The 19,125-nt window shown below is 39.9% G+C and overlaps 1 protein-coding gene across 7 annotated transcripts in view; it reads left to right on the top strand.

The window, feature by feature from the left end:
* The window catches only part of LOC102456831 (bifunctional heparan sulfate N-deacetylase/N-sulfotransferase 4), a 264,296-nt gene that overhangs the window by 225,617 nt on the left and 19,554 nt on the right, over nucleotides 1–19,125 (top strand). For 6 of the 7 annotated variants that reach the window (XM_075929806.1, XM_075929807.1, XM_075929810.1 and 3 more), the window contains exons 8-13: nucleotides 1,276–1,458; nucleotides 5,828–5,924; nucleotides 7,361–7,484; nucleotides 10,399–10,573; nucleotides 11,723–11,893; nucleotides 13,544–13,653. In XM_075929806.1, the coding sequence (XP_075785921.1) occupies nucleotides 1,276–1,458; nucleotides 5,828–5,924; nucleotides 7,361–7,484; nucleotides 10,399–10,573; nucleotides 11,723–11,893; nucleotides 13,544–13,653 (860 nt within the window). The remainder of the gene's footprint in view (nucleotides 1–1,275; nucleotides 1,459–5,827; nucleotides 5,925–7,360; nucleotides 7,485–10,398; nucleotides 10,574–11,722; nucleotides 11,894–13,543; nucleotides 13,654–19,125) is intronic. The other variant, XM_014580495.3, reaches the window with a different exon arrangement.

Below are 19,125 nucleotides of genomic sequence, written 5' to 3'. Positions count from 1 at the left end.
CCCTCAGCAATTTTCAATTGGTCTGTGAAAAAAAAGTTAGACTACAAAACAATCACTTTATTTTCATTTACTTCTTAATACTTATAATATAGGAGGAGGATGAAGAAAAATAATGAAAAATAGAAGGGACGCGAAGAATGAACTTTTTTTTCTTGGCTGGGTCGAAGAAATGAAGCTAAGCACAGGGCCTCACTAACAATAAATCTGCCACTGAGCCAGACAATAGTCGGATTCCCCTAAACTCCCCTTTGCTTACATCTGCACCCACTGGTCAACCTTGACCTCTTTGGAGTAGTCGGTGAGGTACAATCCTGGCAACTCCTCAGCTTGGGGAAGTCTAAGATTCCAAGTATCAGTCTCTGCATAGTCAAGGTGCCTCTGGTCAGTCTCCTGCCCAGAGCACAAATGGGAGATATCTGCTGCCTCCCATGTCTGAGCCTCTTATACTTCCTGTTCCTGTGGCTCCTCCCTTCCATGTCTAGCAGAGGATTTTCCAGTTCCTGCCAGCAGAGGCTTTCAGGCCCGTCCAGGATGTCCCTCTTCACAGAAGGTCACATCCCTTTGCTACAGGAAGTACTTGGTTACTCCTGTAGTCCACAGTGTAGCCACAGTCTCTGTGAGGTAAACCTTTCCTCCTTGCCTGAATATTGTGCTTGTGGAGAAGTTCCAGAAAAGTCTTAAAGAAAACTGGGATAATTTAAGTGTTATGTAAGAAAACCCACATTGTGTTTGAAAGTATCAGCTCTAGTTTAAGCTATAGGCACCTTCCTGAGGGCTAAATGCACTTCACCGTTTCTTAGGATGAAAAATATAAGTGCAATGAATTGTGGAAGTACTAGAAACCTATGAATATTATAGCAAGCAAGACTATTTAGGAAAATTGGAAAAAATCAAACTTCAAGGCATGCTGTTTAAGAGAGGTCAAGGATTAAAACCAACAAAGAAAATGGGGCGGAAAACTGTTTTGCAAGAGAAGGAAGAAGAGTCTGAATGTAGCATTTTAATGTCAGTTGAAATTGATGAGGGAACAAATCCTCGAGTGAGACAGGGAAACTGGAAAGGGATACTGCAAAGGCAGACAAAATTAGGGCTGTAAAACTTGCAAACAGGCATGACTCCCAGTTAGAATGTGAATGTGCAAAAGTAGAGGCAGAGCTAGTTCAAATTTTTTTAATAACAGAAAAATGCAAGACTCAATCTTCCAAAAGCAACTACTGCCATCTATTGATGTCCTGCTGTTGCAAAGTTTATTAAACACTTTTGTTTACCTTTCAGATCAGCATCTTCATGACCCATTTGTCCAACTACGGGAATGACCGTCTGGGGTTGTACACCTTTTTGAATCTGGCCAACTTTGTTAAGAGCTGGACTAACCTAAAACTACAGACCCTGCCTCCAGTTCAGCTTGCTCACAAGTACTTTGAACTCTTCCCTGAGCAAAAGGACCCTCTTTGGCAGGTAATGTAACATGCCTGTCAATAGTCCCATTTATAATGCTTCAGTTACAGTGCACTTCTAAAATCTTTTGCAAAAAGACACATTAAAATGAAAATAGGTTGGTTTGTTTAAAAAGCCTTTTTTATTCACTTTATTTTCTTTTAAGACAACAGCTTTGAATAAAATATATATTTGCATATTTGTTAGCTGCCATTATAGATACATGAATAAAGTAATGTATTTGGTTACACTCGATCAAATACCAGCCTCTTTAAGAGCAGCTGATTGCAATTTATCTGAGCATTTCTTCTCTCTTGTTTTCTTGATGCATCACATTGTAGTAACTTATCTTGATGCATAATCATTAGAATGAAAACAGATGAATGGGATCTACCTCAATGTTGATTCCCTGTGCCTATTAATGGGAAATCACTAGCATTAAGTCAATGCAGCTGTAGTAAGGCTTCTTAGAATATGATGCCCTTTAAAGTCCCCTTCTTTAAAACTACTAGGAAAAATTCCTACATGGGAGAGAGCCATTTGCATAAACAGTTACCTTGAAAGTAAAGGAGACTCTCACCCCAACTCAATAATAACTAGTCCCCACCAACATTTGAAATGAACATCAATGCTGCCCCTAGTGCCAGGATAGCAATTATCAAATAATTACCATTCTTGGCTCCCCTTTGATTCAACACATCATATACTGAAGCATACTTTCTGTCTACATCTACACTGTAAAGGTTTGGCAATTAAAGTGCTTTTGATATGCAAAAGTCACCAAAACTGAAAACTCACCAAACTTGTTTTTCTGCCACCCATTGTCAACATACCATGGCCACATTGTTTATTTCCTCTGTTGGCAGAAAGAGCAAAGCAAATTGGGTAAGCATCCCACAGTGCTTGGTATCATCTTCAGTCGTTAAGTACAGTGGGAATGCACAACGTACTGCTAGATATTTTGGGAATGTGAAAAAACATCCTGCCAGCCACCTCTTTGCCTCTCAGCCTTACCAGGGCTTCCAGATTAATTTCAGCCCACTTGAATGACAGTCCATCTGTTGTGAAAAATCATGAATCCCAGACTTTGCTCCCATGTTGTGTTCAATGTACTTAGGATATCACGCATTGCAGCAGAGCTACATATGCAATTAATAGGAGAGATCGAAGACCCTGATGCAGACAACAATGTGAGTGACAGGGACAGCAGTGAAGTGGCATTGCATTGGGCTGTCACAGAGCAGCTGTGCACAGTAGAGCATCACTTCTGGGTTAGAGAAACCAGCACTGAGTGGTGGGATCACATTTTCGTTCAGGTGAAGACCAGTGGCGAAAGAACTTTGGGAGGCATAAAGCAACCTTCCTGGAGCTGTGTGGTGAGCTGGTCCCTGAACTGTGGCGAAGGACTCCCAGATGAAGGTGCTCTCCTGGTAGTGAAGTATGTGGCCATTGCTTTCTGGAAGCTGTTGACTCCTGGTTGCGACCACTCAGTCGCAAATCACTTTGGAGTAGAGAAGTCTGCCTGTGGGCAGCGCTTATGCAAGTGTGCAAGGCATTTTGCTGCATAGGACTGTAACTGAGAAATGTGGGTGACACAGTGGCTGGCTCCGCTTAAAAGGACTTTCCAAACTGTTGGGACAATCAATAGCACACGTATTCCCATATGGTGCCACCCCTTCTTGCCTCAGAGTAAGGGATACTTCTCCATGGTGCTTCAAGCACTTGTGGATCGCCATGGGTGTTTCACAGACATAAATGCAGGGTGGTCTGGAAAGGATTATGATGCACACATCTAGAGTAACAGTGGTTTGTTCAGAAAGCTGCAGGCTGGGACTTTCTTTCCAGACCAGAAAATTACAGTGGGAGATGTGGAAATTCCTATAGTGGTCCTAGGTGATGCAGCTTACCCCTTACCGACTTGGCTTATGAAGCCTTGGATGTGGGCAGAGGGTCCCCACTCAGGATTGCATCCAATTCTTTATAAAAACAGCATGTTTTGGGTGCTGCACCAGACTAGCTGTTTGCCTCCTTCAGATTCTGGTATGCCTCTTGAGTTCCTTTACCTTGGCTTTGCATTGTAGCGTGTCTCACCCATGCCCCTTCTCACACAGGGCTCAAGAAACATGACCGCACATGTCCCAGTTCCTCCAGGTCACTCACACCTGTAATTGCACCAATTCTGCATCCCAGACATTGATAGGGTACAAAAGCTATGGGATGCTCCAAGAAGAGCATCTTTAGTGACAACCACCCCTTTTTCCCTGCGAATATGCTATGAAGACTACTACACAATGAACCAGACCCCAAGAAATGGATTTTAAAGTTCCTGGCATTTGCAGGTGGGAGAGGCACATCTGTGTATCTGTTTATGTGGATGCAGAGCAGTGAAGTTAAAAGCGCTGGCCAGAGTGGCTAATCAGGCATTGTGGGAAACATGCTGGTCTTCAATAAACTCCACAAAAAAACCTACCATATTACATGCTGCCTGGTTGTCGATAATAAAGAGAAAGAGGGAGAGACAAGTCCCACGTGAGGCTGGCCTTCTTTTGTTGCCAAAACTGGGGGTTTGTTACAACTCTTGTTATGGTGCAATGTGGATGCTCCCTGGGTTTGTTGACAAAAAGGGGTTTTGGCAACAAAACTTGCCAGTGTAGATAAGGCCTCAGTTACACAACTGTAAATCCAGAGTAAGCCAAAGGAAATCCATGGTGGTAAGAGAGTAGAATTTGTTTTTAACTAGTTTTGACAAGATCTTCAGCTAATATATATATTGGCCTATCTTCCACTGATAGAGCTACACTGACTTGAACCAGATAAAAAAAATTCCCCTTGTATTTGGTTAACTTAATTCATTAAAAAAATCACGTCTTCCGTTGCTAGTTTATGCAAAGGCAAATGAGTGAGGCTGCCTGCTGACAATGAAACTGTGTAGGCAAAATTTCACTAGAGGATTTCATTAAGGGGTTACTTTGGGGAAATGATTGACCACAATGAATAACGGCTTTAAAGTAAGAGGTAAGAACAGGACAATAGAAATAATGGCCTTAGAATTTTTCAGCATTCTGACAGCTTATCATTCAAATGGAATCAAATGTTTCCTGTAGAGTGCATTGCTTTTACCTTTATGAATCCCAAATCTTTAGAATTGCCTAGATGAGTTTCACCATCACTCTGATGCACTGCATGGTCCATAGGTGAAGCTCCTGCTTGGGGAGGCAAACTCCCCAGCCAGTGACTCTGCCCACATCCCACCACAGTTCCAACCAGGCCCTTCCCCTTTCCCACTATCTCCCTCTTCTCTTCCATTCCCCTCCCTACTCAAGTCTTCCAGCCAAATCCCTGACCCAAATGTAGCAAATGACATTTGAAGAAACCCCAACACTCTTCTACAATTTCTTTCTAAAGAAACTGGAGGAGAATGTGAAGCCTGAATATGCTGACAGTACCTAATTAAAAGTATTAAATTTTGGAGGAAAAAAATGTCACAGGTTTGTTGATATACTGTATCCTGAAGTTTGTCAAATATTTATTTGCAAAATCTTTGTAGAAAGGGCAAGTGAGCTGTCCTGGTAAATACAACATTAAATATTATGGATTACATGATGAAGCTCTTTTCTGTTTTACATTTTCTTAATCGGTATTTCTTGGTTGATTTTATATTTTAAATATACTCTTACACCCTCACATAGTAATCATTCCAGATTATTACATATTTAACACACTGAAAACCTGACATTACTGTCAATTAATCAGTCAGAGGGGTTTAGTGAGTTCATTGCAATGTTCATCACATTTAGAAAAAGGGAACTCTATTTTATATCATCTTCCTAACCACAGCTATGTTATGCTAGTAGGTCTGGCAAGCTGGAAGACTTCACTTTTAAGTTAATAAATTAACTTTGGGGGAAGACTCGCCTGTCTGTAACAGCCTGCTGTGGGAGCCTTCAGGAACAATCAGAATTGTTAGAGCCCTGCAAATCCATGGATATCCATGTGCGGATGTCCGCATCCGCTGGTGTGGATGCAGATATCCACGGCTCATTTTTGTGGACATGGATGCGATGCAGATACAAGTTTTGTTGCAAATTTTGTATCTGTGCAGGGCTTTAAGAATAGGAGTGGGGAGGTTGAGCACTAAGACTTAAGGAAGTCACTGCCTCCCTTTGCCTCTTATACCTGCAGGCCATGCACTCAAGTCCTTGCTTAACATTTTTAACTGATTCATTGTTTGGGGACAGAGAGCTTTGTTCCTTGCAGGTCTGAATTGCTAGAGTGACATTTGGAAAGTTTTGCTGCTGACTTCAACAATGCTAAGATTTCACCCCACTGTATAACATTTGAAATTTCTGCCAGCGTGTCAGAAATAATTGTTTTCCTTTTATCCCCTCAGAATCCATGTGATGATAAACGACATAGGGATATCTGGTCCAGAGATAAAACTTGTGACCATCTACCGAAATTTCTTGTGATTGGACCTCAAAAAACAGGTGAGAAGTGGTGAAGTACACTGACTTGAATGGTGGATGTGATTCTAAGCATATTGATGATGATGGATGATCACTCTTTGCCCAAGATTATTTCTCATGGGAGTTGTGTACCCACAAGTGGCTGCTAAAGCCGATCCTTGAACCACAAGTTCTGTTGTAATGAGGACAAATGTTTCCAGGTACAGCAGGAGGCTGTTGACCATGACTAGAAGCCAGTCTCCTCTTCCTCCTGCGGATTTTCTCCTCCTAGCTTCTCTCCATTTTGAGCTATCCTGTGCAAGTTTCTCCCAACTGTCAACGTCAATGTTGCACTTTCTTTAAGTTATCCTTTAGCAAGTCCTTATAATGCTTCAGTTGTCCTCCCTCGTTACAGTACCCTTCTTTCAGCTGAGAAAACAGGACTTGTTTTGGGAGGCTTTGGTCTGGCATCTGAACAACATGACTAGTCCAGAAAAGTTGCCGACAGATTATCATTGTCTCAATACTGGTGGTCTTTACCTCTTCCAGAACACTGATGTTAGCATGCCTGTCTTCCCATTTGATCTTTAAGATCTTGTGGAAGCAGCATTGGTGATACCTCTCAAGGACTTTCAGGTGATGTCTGTAGGCTGTCCAGGTTTCAGACCAATACAATAATCTAGGGAGAATGATGGCTTAATAGACAAGAAGCTTGGTGTCTATTCAAATGTCATGATCTTCAAAATCCCTGTGCCATAAACGAGCAAAGGTTCCACTGGCAAGCTCAGGTGATGTTGGATTTCTACATTAATAGTGTTCTAAGCGTACAATTCCCTAACTTTTTGATGTATAAATTTATTTGAAACTATGCATGACAAAGTAAATTCAAAATTATACGTGTAATACATTCTGAATAGGAATGGATAGCTGTTGTTAACCATTTCATTGCTTATGGGGAGAAAGTGGCTTGAATAAAATAGGACCTCTCTTTCTAAACCATCATTTATATAATGAAATCCAGTTTTATAGGGTGGACTTGTCCTTTGTCTAGCTTGGTGAGAATTAATGTTACCACTTGTGCAAAGGTGTGTATTCTTTAACATCTAGCAACCTAGAGAAGATAAGCAGATATTGATGAAGGCTGACAGAAACGGACACAGTTCTACAATAATTATTTATGAAAAGAGATACAAAATGCATATTGTTTTAACATGCAATATGTTACTAATGATATAGCCAGATTTTTTCTATTCCTCTGATGTAAATAGAAACGTTACACATGCATCGGAGCAAAATATGGACTCTTGAGAATGAAAGAGTTAATGACCACAGGACAAATAAATTTACCTGCATATTTAAAACTCCTGTATCTGTTCAGAAATACATTCCTGAATTTAAAAGCTTTAGATATATCCTACCTTTCCTTACTGTGCCAAATAATTCCATGTCTTGGTTTTGTTTTTTTCCCCTCCCTTTAGGAACAACAGCACTTTATTTATTTCTCCTTATGCATCCTTCCATAATCAGTAATCTTCCTAGTCCAAAAACTTTTGAAGAAGTTCAATTCTTCAATGGAAACAACTATCACAAGGGAATTGACTGGTAAGAAGACTAACAAAATAAATATCAATTATTAAAGCATGCTAAATCAAAATGGAGCTATTATAGAAGTATATATGACAACCACATAATTACTAGATGAATTTGCTATGCTTGGCACTATCAGAGTGAATTAGAAACTAATTCATAATGACGGGACACTTAATCAAGTGTTGTCCTTAATTTTATTTAAATGTTAAAATAACTGTCATAGTTTCCGGTAAACTAAAACAATAGAGAGCCCAGTTCAGATGAGATATTTTTCTCTCTATGTACCTTCCTCTGCAGTTTCATCATGATCGTATTGATTTTAACAGGCTAGAATTTGCCATCCTTCTCATTATAAACTACTCTTAAAGTTGGGTCTTGCTCAACATGAGTGAGTGTGGCATAATCTAGCCATTCACCCTGCTTGTGGAGTAAATCACTATTCAGCATAGCAAAGGGCGGCAGAACTGAGCCATTAATAAGAAACTTTAGGTTGTCAATCCTCTCAGATTCTTTAACATGGGTTTTTAAATCTTTAAAGTAATTATTTTGCAATGATTCATTTACCAAAAGATAGTAGCAGTACTCAAACTTATATTAAAGCTAATATACAGGAGCAACATTGCCCCATATATGTATTTTAAAAGGCTATTCTTGAATTGTTTAAATAATACAAAGCTGTACGTACGCTGGAATGATGAATAGACACAATGAAAATATTTAAAAATCACTGAAAACAACATTATCACAATGGCTACTCTTATTGTAAGAGACACATTGAATTATTAGGTTCATTAGGTTGTGAAAACCAAGGAGATGGAATGCTTCATTGCACATTTTTTCATACTACATATTGGAGCAGGTCTCATGTTGCTATTGATATAACCGCGACTCCAGATGCCTTTTATTAGCCTGAATTTTATTGTAAGATGCATATCTACTTTTGTGGAGTTTGTTTATTTGTGAGACATGTATGGATTGTGTCATAACAAAAGGTGAGGGAGATTGCAGATTTATTTTGTTAACCCCAACATACATCTAGATGAATGGCCTATATCCGGGGAAGCATTCAAACAATATATTGGGTTAATGAACCTAAAGTTACACTGCAGGAACAGCAAGCAGAAGGCAATTCTATACTGATTTAGTTTTTAAAACATCCAGTTTTCTCTGCACAATATCACAGACCCCAGATTTTTAGTTAGTCAGTGAAGCTCCACTGGCTGGCCCAGTCAGTAAATTTAGGTTAGACACACACACAAAAATCATAATTTATTCTATGTTCTTTCATCTACAATATTTTTAGACCTAAAATCTGTGGTGAGATTATAATCCCTGCTTTGGCCTGTTTACCCTACGTAAAGGAGCTTCAGCAGGGCTGGAGACTTTAAAAGGCACAGATCCAGACAGGATACAATTTCTGCAGCATAGCAACTGAGGAAGATTCACAGGCTGGCATAGGGAGCATTCTGGGACTGATACTTGTCGTACTGCTTGGAATACAGGTAGCACTGCAAGCAGCTTCCCCCAACCACACCCTGGACCACCAGGGACCACTCAGACTAATGAAGGCCTAGGAGGACACACAGGTGGCTTAACACCACATTACCCCTCTCCTGACACTGGACAGCAGGTTCTATGGTGCAGCTACTAGAGGCACGGTCTAGAATCTCAATTCACATCTGTAATCCCAGCACACTTTGGGTATGTCTAAACAACAGTGTTATTATGGAGTAACTGATGGTATTCCAAAATAACATACCGTATTTTCCGGCGTATAAGACGACTTTTGATGTTAAAAAACATCCCCCAAAAATTGGGGGTCGTCTTATACGCTGGGTATACAGCTTTGTGGCTTTGCAAAGCCTCGGGGGAAGCCGTCGCCGGAGCCCCTCCACGGCTTTGCACCCCTGGGATGCCCCACCGCTGGCTTCCCCCGAGGCTTTGCAAAGCCGCGGAGGGGCTCTGGTGCCGGGGCAGCCCAGGGGCGCCGGGGCTGTCCCGCTGCTGGGGCGTCCTCAGAGGCTTTGCTCCCGGTGTCCCTGGTCTGCTGGAGATGGTCCCCAGCAGACCAGAGGCACTGGGAGCAAAGCCGAAGCGGCGGCTGCTGCGGCTTTGCTCCCGGTGCTTCTGGTCTGCTGGGGACCGTCTCCAGCAGACCAGGGACACCGGGAGCAAAGCTGGGGAGGCGGAGGGGCGCTGGGGTATAAGACGAAACCCTATCTTTTAACTAAAAAATTAGGGGGTCGTCTTATACGTCCAGTCGCCTTATACGCCGGAAAATACGGTAGTCCGCATCTATACAATAAGCAGTTATTTAGACATAATGTCAAAATAATGTTGAGCTGGAGTACTTCTTACTTTGACTTATGTAACCCTAATTTTACAAGGAGTAAAGGAAGTCAGAGGAAGAGTGGTCTTTCTCAGACTTCCTGCTCTGTAGACAGTGCCAAAAGCCAAAATAAGCTATTTTGACTTTAGCTACGCAACTGACATAGCTCAAGATACATAGCTTATTTTGGCTTTAGCCCTGCTGTGTAGACGTGCCTCTTGATTTCAGATTAGGAACACTTAGATGTGAATCTCCATGAACACTGTTATTGTTAAAAATGCTTTTAGGAAAACAGTATTTCCAGTTATTCACTGACTAATAATTGTAAGAACAATTAGTACTTTTCTTATCACTAGTGGAAACAATTGCCAATAGATTCACAATGTTTAGCTACTCACATCATTGCTCCCTGGCCAGTGTTTACAGTGTTTACGCTTACAAGTGTAGAATGACTCTTTTGACCAGTCGAGTTTTGATTTCTGTCCATTGGTGAATCATGTTTGCAGATAATCATTTCCTCATGCTATGAAATGCAGGAATATATGCACAAAAAATGGATTATTTTCTTAATTCCAGTCATAGTCTCCTTCTCCCCAGGTACATGGATTTCTTTCCTACCCCTTCCAATGTCACCACTGACTTTCTGTTTGAGAAAAGTGCCAACTACTTCCATTCTGAGGAAGCTCCAAAACGAGCAGCTTCTTTGGTCCCCAAGGCCAAGATTATCACCATTCTTATTGACCCATCAGATCGGGCATACTCCTGGTATCAGGTAGGGACCTTGCAACTGAAAAATGGGCAACACAATCAAAAGCAGAGGGTGGTAACTTGTTCCTACCCCTTCCTGGGGGATGCTCAAGAGGAGAGCAGAGTTTTTCTGCAGAGTTTTTCTGGAAAAACAACACTTAACATCCACACTGCAATTGCATTCTTTCAACAGAAAATTGAAAGAACGCTGGGGTTTTTACAACATTGGAAAACCTCTTTCTACAAGGAAGAAGCCCTTTTCCAAAAGAGCTCTTTCGGAAAAAAGCGTGTGTGGATGGGGGAGGAAGGGTTTTTTTCAAAAGAAGAGACCTGCAAGAAAAAGCACAGGTGCTCTGGTGGCCACTCCGTCCATAGTAATCACAATTTAAATGTGAGATCGCATCCAATCAATGTGGATGCTATCTTTCAAAAAAGCAGATTGCTTTTTCGATGTATTTTTGCTGTGTGGACGCTCTTTTTCAAGATCTCTTCCAGAAAAGCTTCTTCTGAAAGAAACCTGTAGTCTAGCTTCTTCCGAAAGAAGCCTGTCGTCTAGCCATCGACTCTGACAGAATTTGAACCTGTAATTGCTTACCTTCACCAAGTGACCACAAAAGTACATGTGAAAAGCTACCAGTTCTGAATGTTTGAATAAATTATACTCTGTATCATTTTAACATGGGCTTGTTGGTCTCTACAAATAGTTAACTGAGTGCCTGGGTAACATACCTTTTTAGTAACATAGATGATTCATATATATGTTTAGGCTGGAATAGATCATTTAATCTGATCTACTGCATAATACAAGCTATATAATTTCACCAAATGCTTTTCTGCCTCAAGCCCACAACACATGAGAATGGTGGGCACCACAGACAATCTTCTGCCATTGAAACAGTCATAGGTTTTTGGTTTGTGCTACGTGATTGGCTGGTGGTGGCGGTGGTGATCATGTTAATATTAAGGGTATGATAGGCACTACTAACATTTAAATGAGACCATTATCCATCTAGCATATTTCATCATATTAACATAACAGCAATGAAGCTACAATTGGCTAAATTCTCTACCATGTTTGGAAGTTTGAAATAGTACAATAGTCACTTTCTTACTCTCTTATGGCTTAATTTTCTATCTAACTATACCTAATTATCTCTTATATTTTGTATGCTAGCACCAGCGATCTCATGAGGACCCTGCTGCTCTGAAGTTTAATTTCTATGAAGTGATTGCATCAGACCATTGGGCTCCTTCAGAGTTAAAGACTCTCCAGAAGAGATGTCTGATCCCTGGGTGGTATGCTACCCATATAGAAAGATGGTTAACTCACTTTCCCACTTCTCAGGTAATTTCCTACTATCCATTTCACACAATTTACTAATTTTGGTAACAATTATCTGAATTTATACCATTATCACATATAATCTTGAGATGCTTTTTAATTCATTTTTGGAAAATTTTCCTGGAAAATCTATACACACCCATCCACCCCTAGATACATTTATTTAAAAAAAAAATCTTCACAGAATAACTGTTTCATTCCAAAAAACAGATTAATACAACACACCTTCAGATTATGATCATATGAGCATATGCGGGTACAGAAAGAAAAGAGATATATAGGGCAATAAACAATCTCTCCTGGGACTGCCTAATCTGACCAAGACGTAAAGAATCTCTGTGTTGAAACTCGGCAGCATAAGCTGTGCCCTCTACTTACTCTATGCGCTAGACGGCCAAAAAGATTTCTGGAATCCAGCTCTGTTTGTGGTTGGCCTTTTCTGTATGAATAGCCTCAAGCTGCACTACTTAGAGGGAAATAGACCAGTCTCATTGCTAGCAAGAAAGATGAGGGCTGGATTTGACAGTGACTTGTATCTTCTCCCTTTAGTCCTACTTCTCTTTTGATAGGCAACACGTTCTGGCCCACAAGTTGCAAAGTTCTTCACAAAATATGCCCACATGTTGGATGATCGATGGCAAGTAGGACTTCCTGCAGTAAGTTGTTTACTCCATCTCTAGTCCTGATAAGAGAGAGGGACAAAATGCAGTCTCTCAGATTTCAGAACATGCATGGTATTCTGGGTCTGCAAGAGAACCAGGACTCCAATTACCTGTTTGCTTTCTGTGTTCTTAACATGTATGTTAAGGGTTCTCTCTCCCCCATGAAGTAGTTAGTTTCTGCAGCAAATGAAGACTTTGCAATTAGGTATGCCGGTGCACATGGACATATTCCTTGTAAAATTGGGTACCGTCATGTTTTTCTAGTTTCAGTGATTAATTTTACAAGATACACAGCAATGTGCACTCATTCTTTATGATGTGTGTGCAGAAAGTGCACTTATTGTGCTTACTAATGTGCACTCAAAAAGTTAATAATTTATAAGATTCACAATAAATATGAAACAGCCTCATCCAACTTAATTATTATCTGTAGAGTTCTGTCCTGCAAAAGCTTCTGTGTATAACACAAAGTCCTGTGCAGCACTGAGGTAACTTTGCATCAGACCTGATTTTGCTAGTATACTTATGAAAGATCTGTAATAATGATATATAGATTATCAGATACTGTCAATCTACTGCATCTACATAGTGGTACTATTTAATTCCAGGATATTTATTTATTCTGAGTGCTCAGTGTGTATTTTAATGCTTTTGAATGTGTCTGACCAAGTTTTTTTTTAATCTGTTTTTCTCAGTATTCTGAATATCTTTGCTATTCTGATTTTATTCTTTGCTTATGATTGTAAAAATATTATCTTGAGAAAACAACAGAGTCATCCAAAGAGTTCCCTCAGATGCAAGGCTATACTTCTCTAGCATCATTCAGAGCTGAAAGAAAATAAGCCTAGAAACAGTTGAATTGCAGTCTGCTATTGAAGCAGTATTACCTCAAATCCACCTTGCTTTCAGTTATACCACAGAAGAAATGAGGTATCTTAGTTTATTGAACTAAGTCTTTTTTATTAAAAGGCCAATATATCTATCCTTACAGTTGCTAATTATTGATGGACAACAGCTAAGAAGTGACCCAGCTACTGTGATGGATGAAGTGCAGAAGTTTCTGGGAGTCTCACCTCATTATAATTACTCTGAAGCTCTAACGTGAGTCTGTACCTTAAGTCTCTTCTGTTTGTATGTGATTAGATACATCCATAATTCCCAGGGACAATTTATCATCAGTTACAAACAAAAAATGACATTAAAAGAATATTAAGGTTGCAAGACCAAGCACTCAAAAATCAGCCTTTTTGTGTATATCGATTCTGATGCAGTCTTTCATGATATGATCACATACTATTTTCCCTCCAGAACCCCTGCCTCATTCAATGCACAGGACAGCTGGTGCTCACTGAATGAACTATTAGTCAATTTCTCCTTCCCCCCACACTTCCCATAATTCAATGTGAGGCCCCAGAATATACTTATTTCACACTATCCAATCTCTGTTCTGAAGACAGAATTATTAATTTCTTCATGCTTCTTTCTATGGTGCTCCTCGCGATAGTCCTGGAGTACTTCACAAACATTATTCAGATTATGGTTCACCAAAGCTCTGTAAAGTGAGGGGGTTATTGTCCCAATTTTACAGATAGAAAATTAAGACACAAAGTCATAAGTACACATTTATTCTGCATGCCCAATTTGAGTTGCATATGGCCTGATTTTTAAGAGTTCTTCGCATTATATAGTATGTTACTTGTTCAAAGCACAGCTCCCACTGACTTTTGACCACTTACAATTGCAACTATACCTCTGAAAATCAGATGTCAGGGTCTCAAGTCAGGCACCCAGAAAATGAAGAACATGCAATTAGTAATCACCTGTGAAAAATATGATTAAAAGGACTTTAGCATCACTTCGAAATTCTGTGGCAGAATCCAATTAACTAGTACAGTATTTAACAGCCTTAATCATCAGATTCACCTTTGGTTGGGTTTTTTTCTTAACATTGGCAAAACGATGTATTTTCCATAATCTTGTTTTCAGAAACAAATTGCCAAAACTTGTGAAAAAATTCAGGCTGAGGAAAACAGCCCAGTATGGAAAATTTCAAACTTTGGTGAAAGCTACAAGCAATTTAAAAGAGGATCTTATAATAGGAAGTGTGGGGCAGCCTTAAATATGGACAACACTAGTTGCTGTGCTGATAATATTTTAGTGTAAGCTCATCCCATGGAGTGAGGCCCAAAGGCAATCAGAGGAATATCCTCGCGGTCTGCCTTTAATACACTTTCCATTGACTTCAATGGCCCTGGATCAGTGAAGTGCTTACAAACATGCCTCTAATGAACTCAGCTCAGAGCTGAGATTTACCCATGTTGGAGACCTGAAGGATATGGATTTCCTCTGTGTCACCTGACTATCTGTTAACTATCTTCCTTCCCCCTTCCCACTCCCTGCAGTGAGTTCCCCATTAGTTCTTGGATCTCTGCAGTAATTTGGACTGGGTAGATTTTAATTCTTCCAGACCAGTGGTAAATCAGCACAAGACTTTCACACTGGGCCTTTCCATGCTGGAGAACCTCATGTGCAGTTGAATCCTAGTGACAAACACTGTAGTGCGGGTACTCCATGGAGCCAAGAAACCACCAGCTTGTTGGGAAGGTGAAGGGCAGCAGGAGCTCCCTGAAGCTAATCTCCAAACATTCAGCATCTGCTTAGGTGTCATTCTCTCCTACAGATTCCTGTATCTGAAGAGCTTAGGGTAGAACTCATTGTCACCTCCACAGAAAGGGAGGAAGAGAAACAAATCATACACTCTATCATCTCCATAGTAATGATACAGGGGAGCTCATCTCCCACACATTACTTCCACTTTTATGTGGGGTAAAGACAGCAATGATTCCTCTTCAGTCTTTTCCGAAACAAACAACAAATGTGTGGGTTATAAGGATTCTTATTCTCCATATAATCCCAGAATTGTGCCAGGTTCTTTAAAACTGAAGTCTCTTAAAAACACTGCTTTTCACAATAGTTTTTCCTAGTTAAACAATTTCATTTTCGGAAATTTAATTTTGCAAATCTGTCGTTCATAATATGTACAAAGTGCTGGCAGCAGTTCTGAATACGTAGCTAACCTCCTGATGTTTGCACACCTGCCACACTGCATATCTTCTGTGCCTTTTGTGATGTTTTAATATATTTGGGGACAAATTTATTCCCCAAGTTACTAAACTGAAGTCACACATCAGGTATAAAGTTGGTCCATTGCCTTTATTTATAAAGGAAAGTGTGTTGTAGATGGTTCAGAATATTATACAATCACAGTTCAAAAACACTGAGAAAGCAAGTGTGTGGAAGAAACATAGGTTTGCATAGAAGAGGAAACAACATTGAACAATGCGGTAGCTTCACATTAGGAACGTCAATATAAAATTGACTGAATAGGCTCCTTCAAAGTCAGTGCTGGGTATTAAGTGTACAACACACATTTTTAAAACTGTCAGAATGCAGTCCAAGGACTCAGTTGTTCAAACACTACTGAAAAACAAGCGTATTGCCACGAGTAAACCACAAAAATCAACTTGGCTTCTCACAGGAGCACAAAATTCACCCTGGTGCAAAGAGTAAGGGCATTGCACACATGCTACTGAAGCGGTAGCCCTCAAAATAGGGTGCAAGTGAGACATTAAGTGCTGCTTATGCCCCTGCACAAAGATAAATATTGTTCAATCATGAATAAGCACTCCACCCAGCACTAAGTAAGTGCACAACTAACCTATTATCCTTAACATACTGTACTAAAGCAGACTTGGGTTTTCCAATTCTATTGCATTTGTAAAATCAGAATTTAAAGTAATGGTGTAAAGATTAATTCCTATCTATGGTTATGTCTACGCTGCACTGGTTTTGCGCAAGAAATATGCAAATGAGGCTAAGCATGGAATATTGCCGAGCCTCATTTGCATAATAAATGAGCGGCTGCTTTTTACACAAGAGGCTTTTGCGCAAAAATCCCGTCTTGCGCAAGAGCCATTTTTCCACTTTTTTTCTTCTTCACTCTCCTCACACTGGAGCCAGAGAGAAGTGGGGATTCCATGTTCACATGATTAGCAGAGAGATGATGGATAAGGGATGGCTCAAAATAACACTTTATTTTGAAATTTGGTGCCGTGTAGATGCGCCAAATTTCAAAATAAGCTATTTCAAAATAAAATCAAAATAAGATGCACAATTCTGCAGGTTTTTTCTTTTGTGAAGGAGAAGTCCTGAACTCAAGATACTCAATCCAATTCCTTGCTCTGCCACAGATTTCCTGTGTGACCTTGGGAAAGTCACATTGCTTCTCTTTGCTATCATTCCTATCTGAAAAAAATGGGGATAATATCAGTGCTTTATCTCACAGGAGTGCTAGGAAGATAAATATGTTAAACATTGTGAGTCTCTTAGTAACAGAGGCTATATAAGTTCCTTAGATAAAGTAGGGAAGGTCAGGAGAAATTATGAAATATGAGGCCTTGTTTGCTTTCCTTTGAAAATTTGGGTTACAGCTAAGACCAACATGCTATCGTTAAGTATTTCCATTGTTCCCAGACATAGTATCATATAACGTACTGTGCATAAAATGTACAACTTTATACAGTACTAGGAACATGAGCATGAGGGGTCCATCTTAACTGAGTTATCTGGCTTTTTTTATTCTACAATTTTGGACTTTCCCATAATTTTGAAAAAACTCCTACTGAGGCAAAAATGTTTAGGGCATACTTCTACAAGTTTTTTTTAGCACAGCCTACTATATTAATTTTTCTCTGGGGAAATTAGTGCAAGCCAGCTAAAGTACATCACTATGCAATGAGCAGATTGAAAAGTCAAAAACTGAAGTGACTCTACCATCAATATATCCATTTAATCAATGACTTGTTTAATTTTAATTGATACAATTACTGGGACATTTTAGGCTGGAAGGATTAGTCATGGAATAATAGGCCAGACAATGGAGGAAAAAAAGAGAAGACCTCCCCTCCCCTTCTTCTGAAATGAGTTCACATATATGCAGCAGCAAATTGCAGGTGTGCTGGTGTTTAAGAACTAGGCCCAAGGCAACAAAACATTCTGAAACTAATTAGCTTTACATTTCAGCCAATTATGCTTCATCCCTCTCAAACATCTGCTGAACAGCAAAAATGCAAACCTTTTCAATGTTTTATGTATTCTGCCAAGTCCCAAAGCAATAAATTCAAAACTTTACACTTTATTTTTCTTGTTTCCTTAGTGTTTTAATGCTGTAATCTGATATTCCTATATCTTTGATTTTTAAACATGATGATCAGACTTCAAATTTCTGCCAAGATTGTTTAGAGACAGCATTTATGCGGCTGCCTGCCTTGGAATGAAAGTAATATCTAGAACTAAATGATATGTGGTCAAACACCCTCCAGGTGTAGTGATTCATTAGTAGTAAGACAACCACCTCTTCCATAAGATCTAAACACAGCTTCAGTTGCTTCAAAAATACCTACACAACTAATAAATATATTGTTAAGAAGATATGTGCATGCACACAGAGGAGATCTGATCTAACTCCTACTGAAGTCAATAGGGCCTATAGTTGGGGAGATTTTTTGTTTGTTTTGTTTTGGTTTTCTTGTTTTTTCAAATCTCTGACACTTACAAATTCTGACCTGGATACGTGCTTGGTATCACAGGTCCAGTCAAATGCTCCCACTTGGGCATTCACAAGACTGCTGTTAAGGGAACAAGTTCTGGAGCCCATGCATTTAAGCGTCTTGATTCTAATAATCCAGTTACTCACTGCCATTACCTTGAGATCCCTAGCATACTCTTGGGGTGCAGATCATCTGTCTAACGCCTTCCTATGAGTTTAGACAATGTGACTCACTGCCTGGCATTCTGGCATCAGTGCAGACTCTTCCTGCTCCACTCTTCCTGCTCCACTGTAACTTAAACATGCCTTCTCTCAGAACCTCCTGAAAGTATGAGCTGCTGCTAATTCTCAGATGGCATATGACAAGGTACAATAAGGTACGTGTAAGTCCACAGAGACTTCCCACAGGATTCAGACACAGCATAGATCTTTCTTTAATAGAACAAGAAATAACATTGGTATAAAAATATTCAACTGTACATGTATTTCTGTGCTTCTGTTTCCTCAATTCTCCAGTATATTCTTTGGGCTGGAATCAAGGTCATCTGGAGCTATCCAGCAACCTCATTGAGGTGCATGACTTGCTTTTTTTTTTAAAAAAAACATAAAACCTTTTCTCCCAGCGTAGCTACTGGCCAGTCCTCTCCCCATCTTGTGTATCCATTAGTGTTTCCCTCTCAGTTCTCTGTAAAGGCCTGCTTTGTCATTTCTGTCTTTGTCCTGCTTAGGGAATTTCCACTCCCTGCATCTTATCCCTTCAGACAAAAGAAGGAAGGTTTTTGTTTTGTTTTTTCAAACAGCTCATGGAAACTCATTTAGCATATCTGTTGTCCAGTAGCTGAAGTTAAGTATTCCCCCTTGCCCTCAGAATGGTGTATATTTGCTGTAGGTTCTGACTGCAGTGATGAATATGCACTGAGACAGGGGCTATCCGTGACAGCAATTTCCTAGTAAATAGAATTCAC

The sequence above is a fragment of the Pelodiscus sinensis genome, chromosome 5 (assembly GCF_049634645.1).
Source record: "Pelodiscus sinensis isolate JC-2024 chromosome 5, ASM4963464v1, whole genome shotgun sequence".
In the NCBI taxonomy this organism is placed as follows: Eukaryota; Metazoa; Chordata; order Testudines; family Trionychidae; genus Pelodiscus; species Pelodiscus sinensis.
The sequence above is the reverse complement of the archived record's forward strand: the minus strand, read 5'-3'. Positions and strand labels throughout refer to the sequence as shown.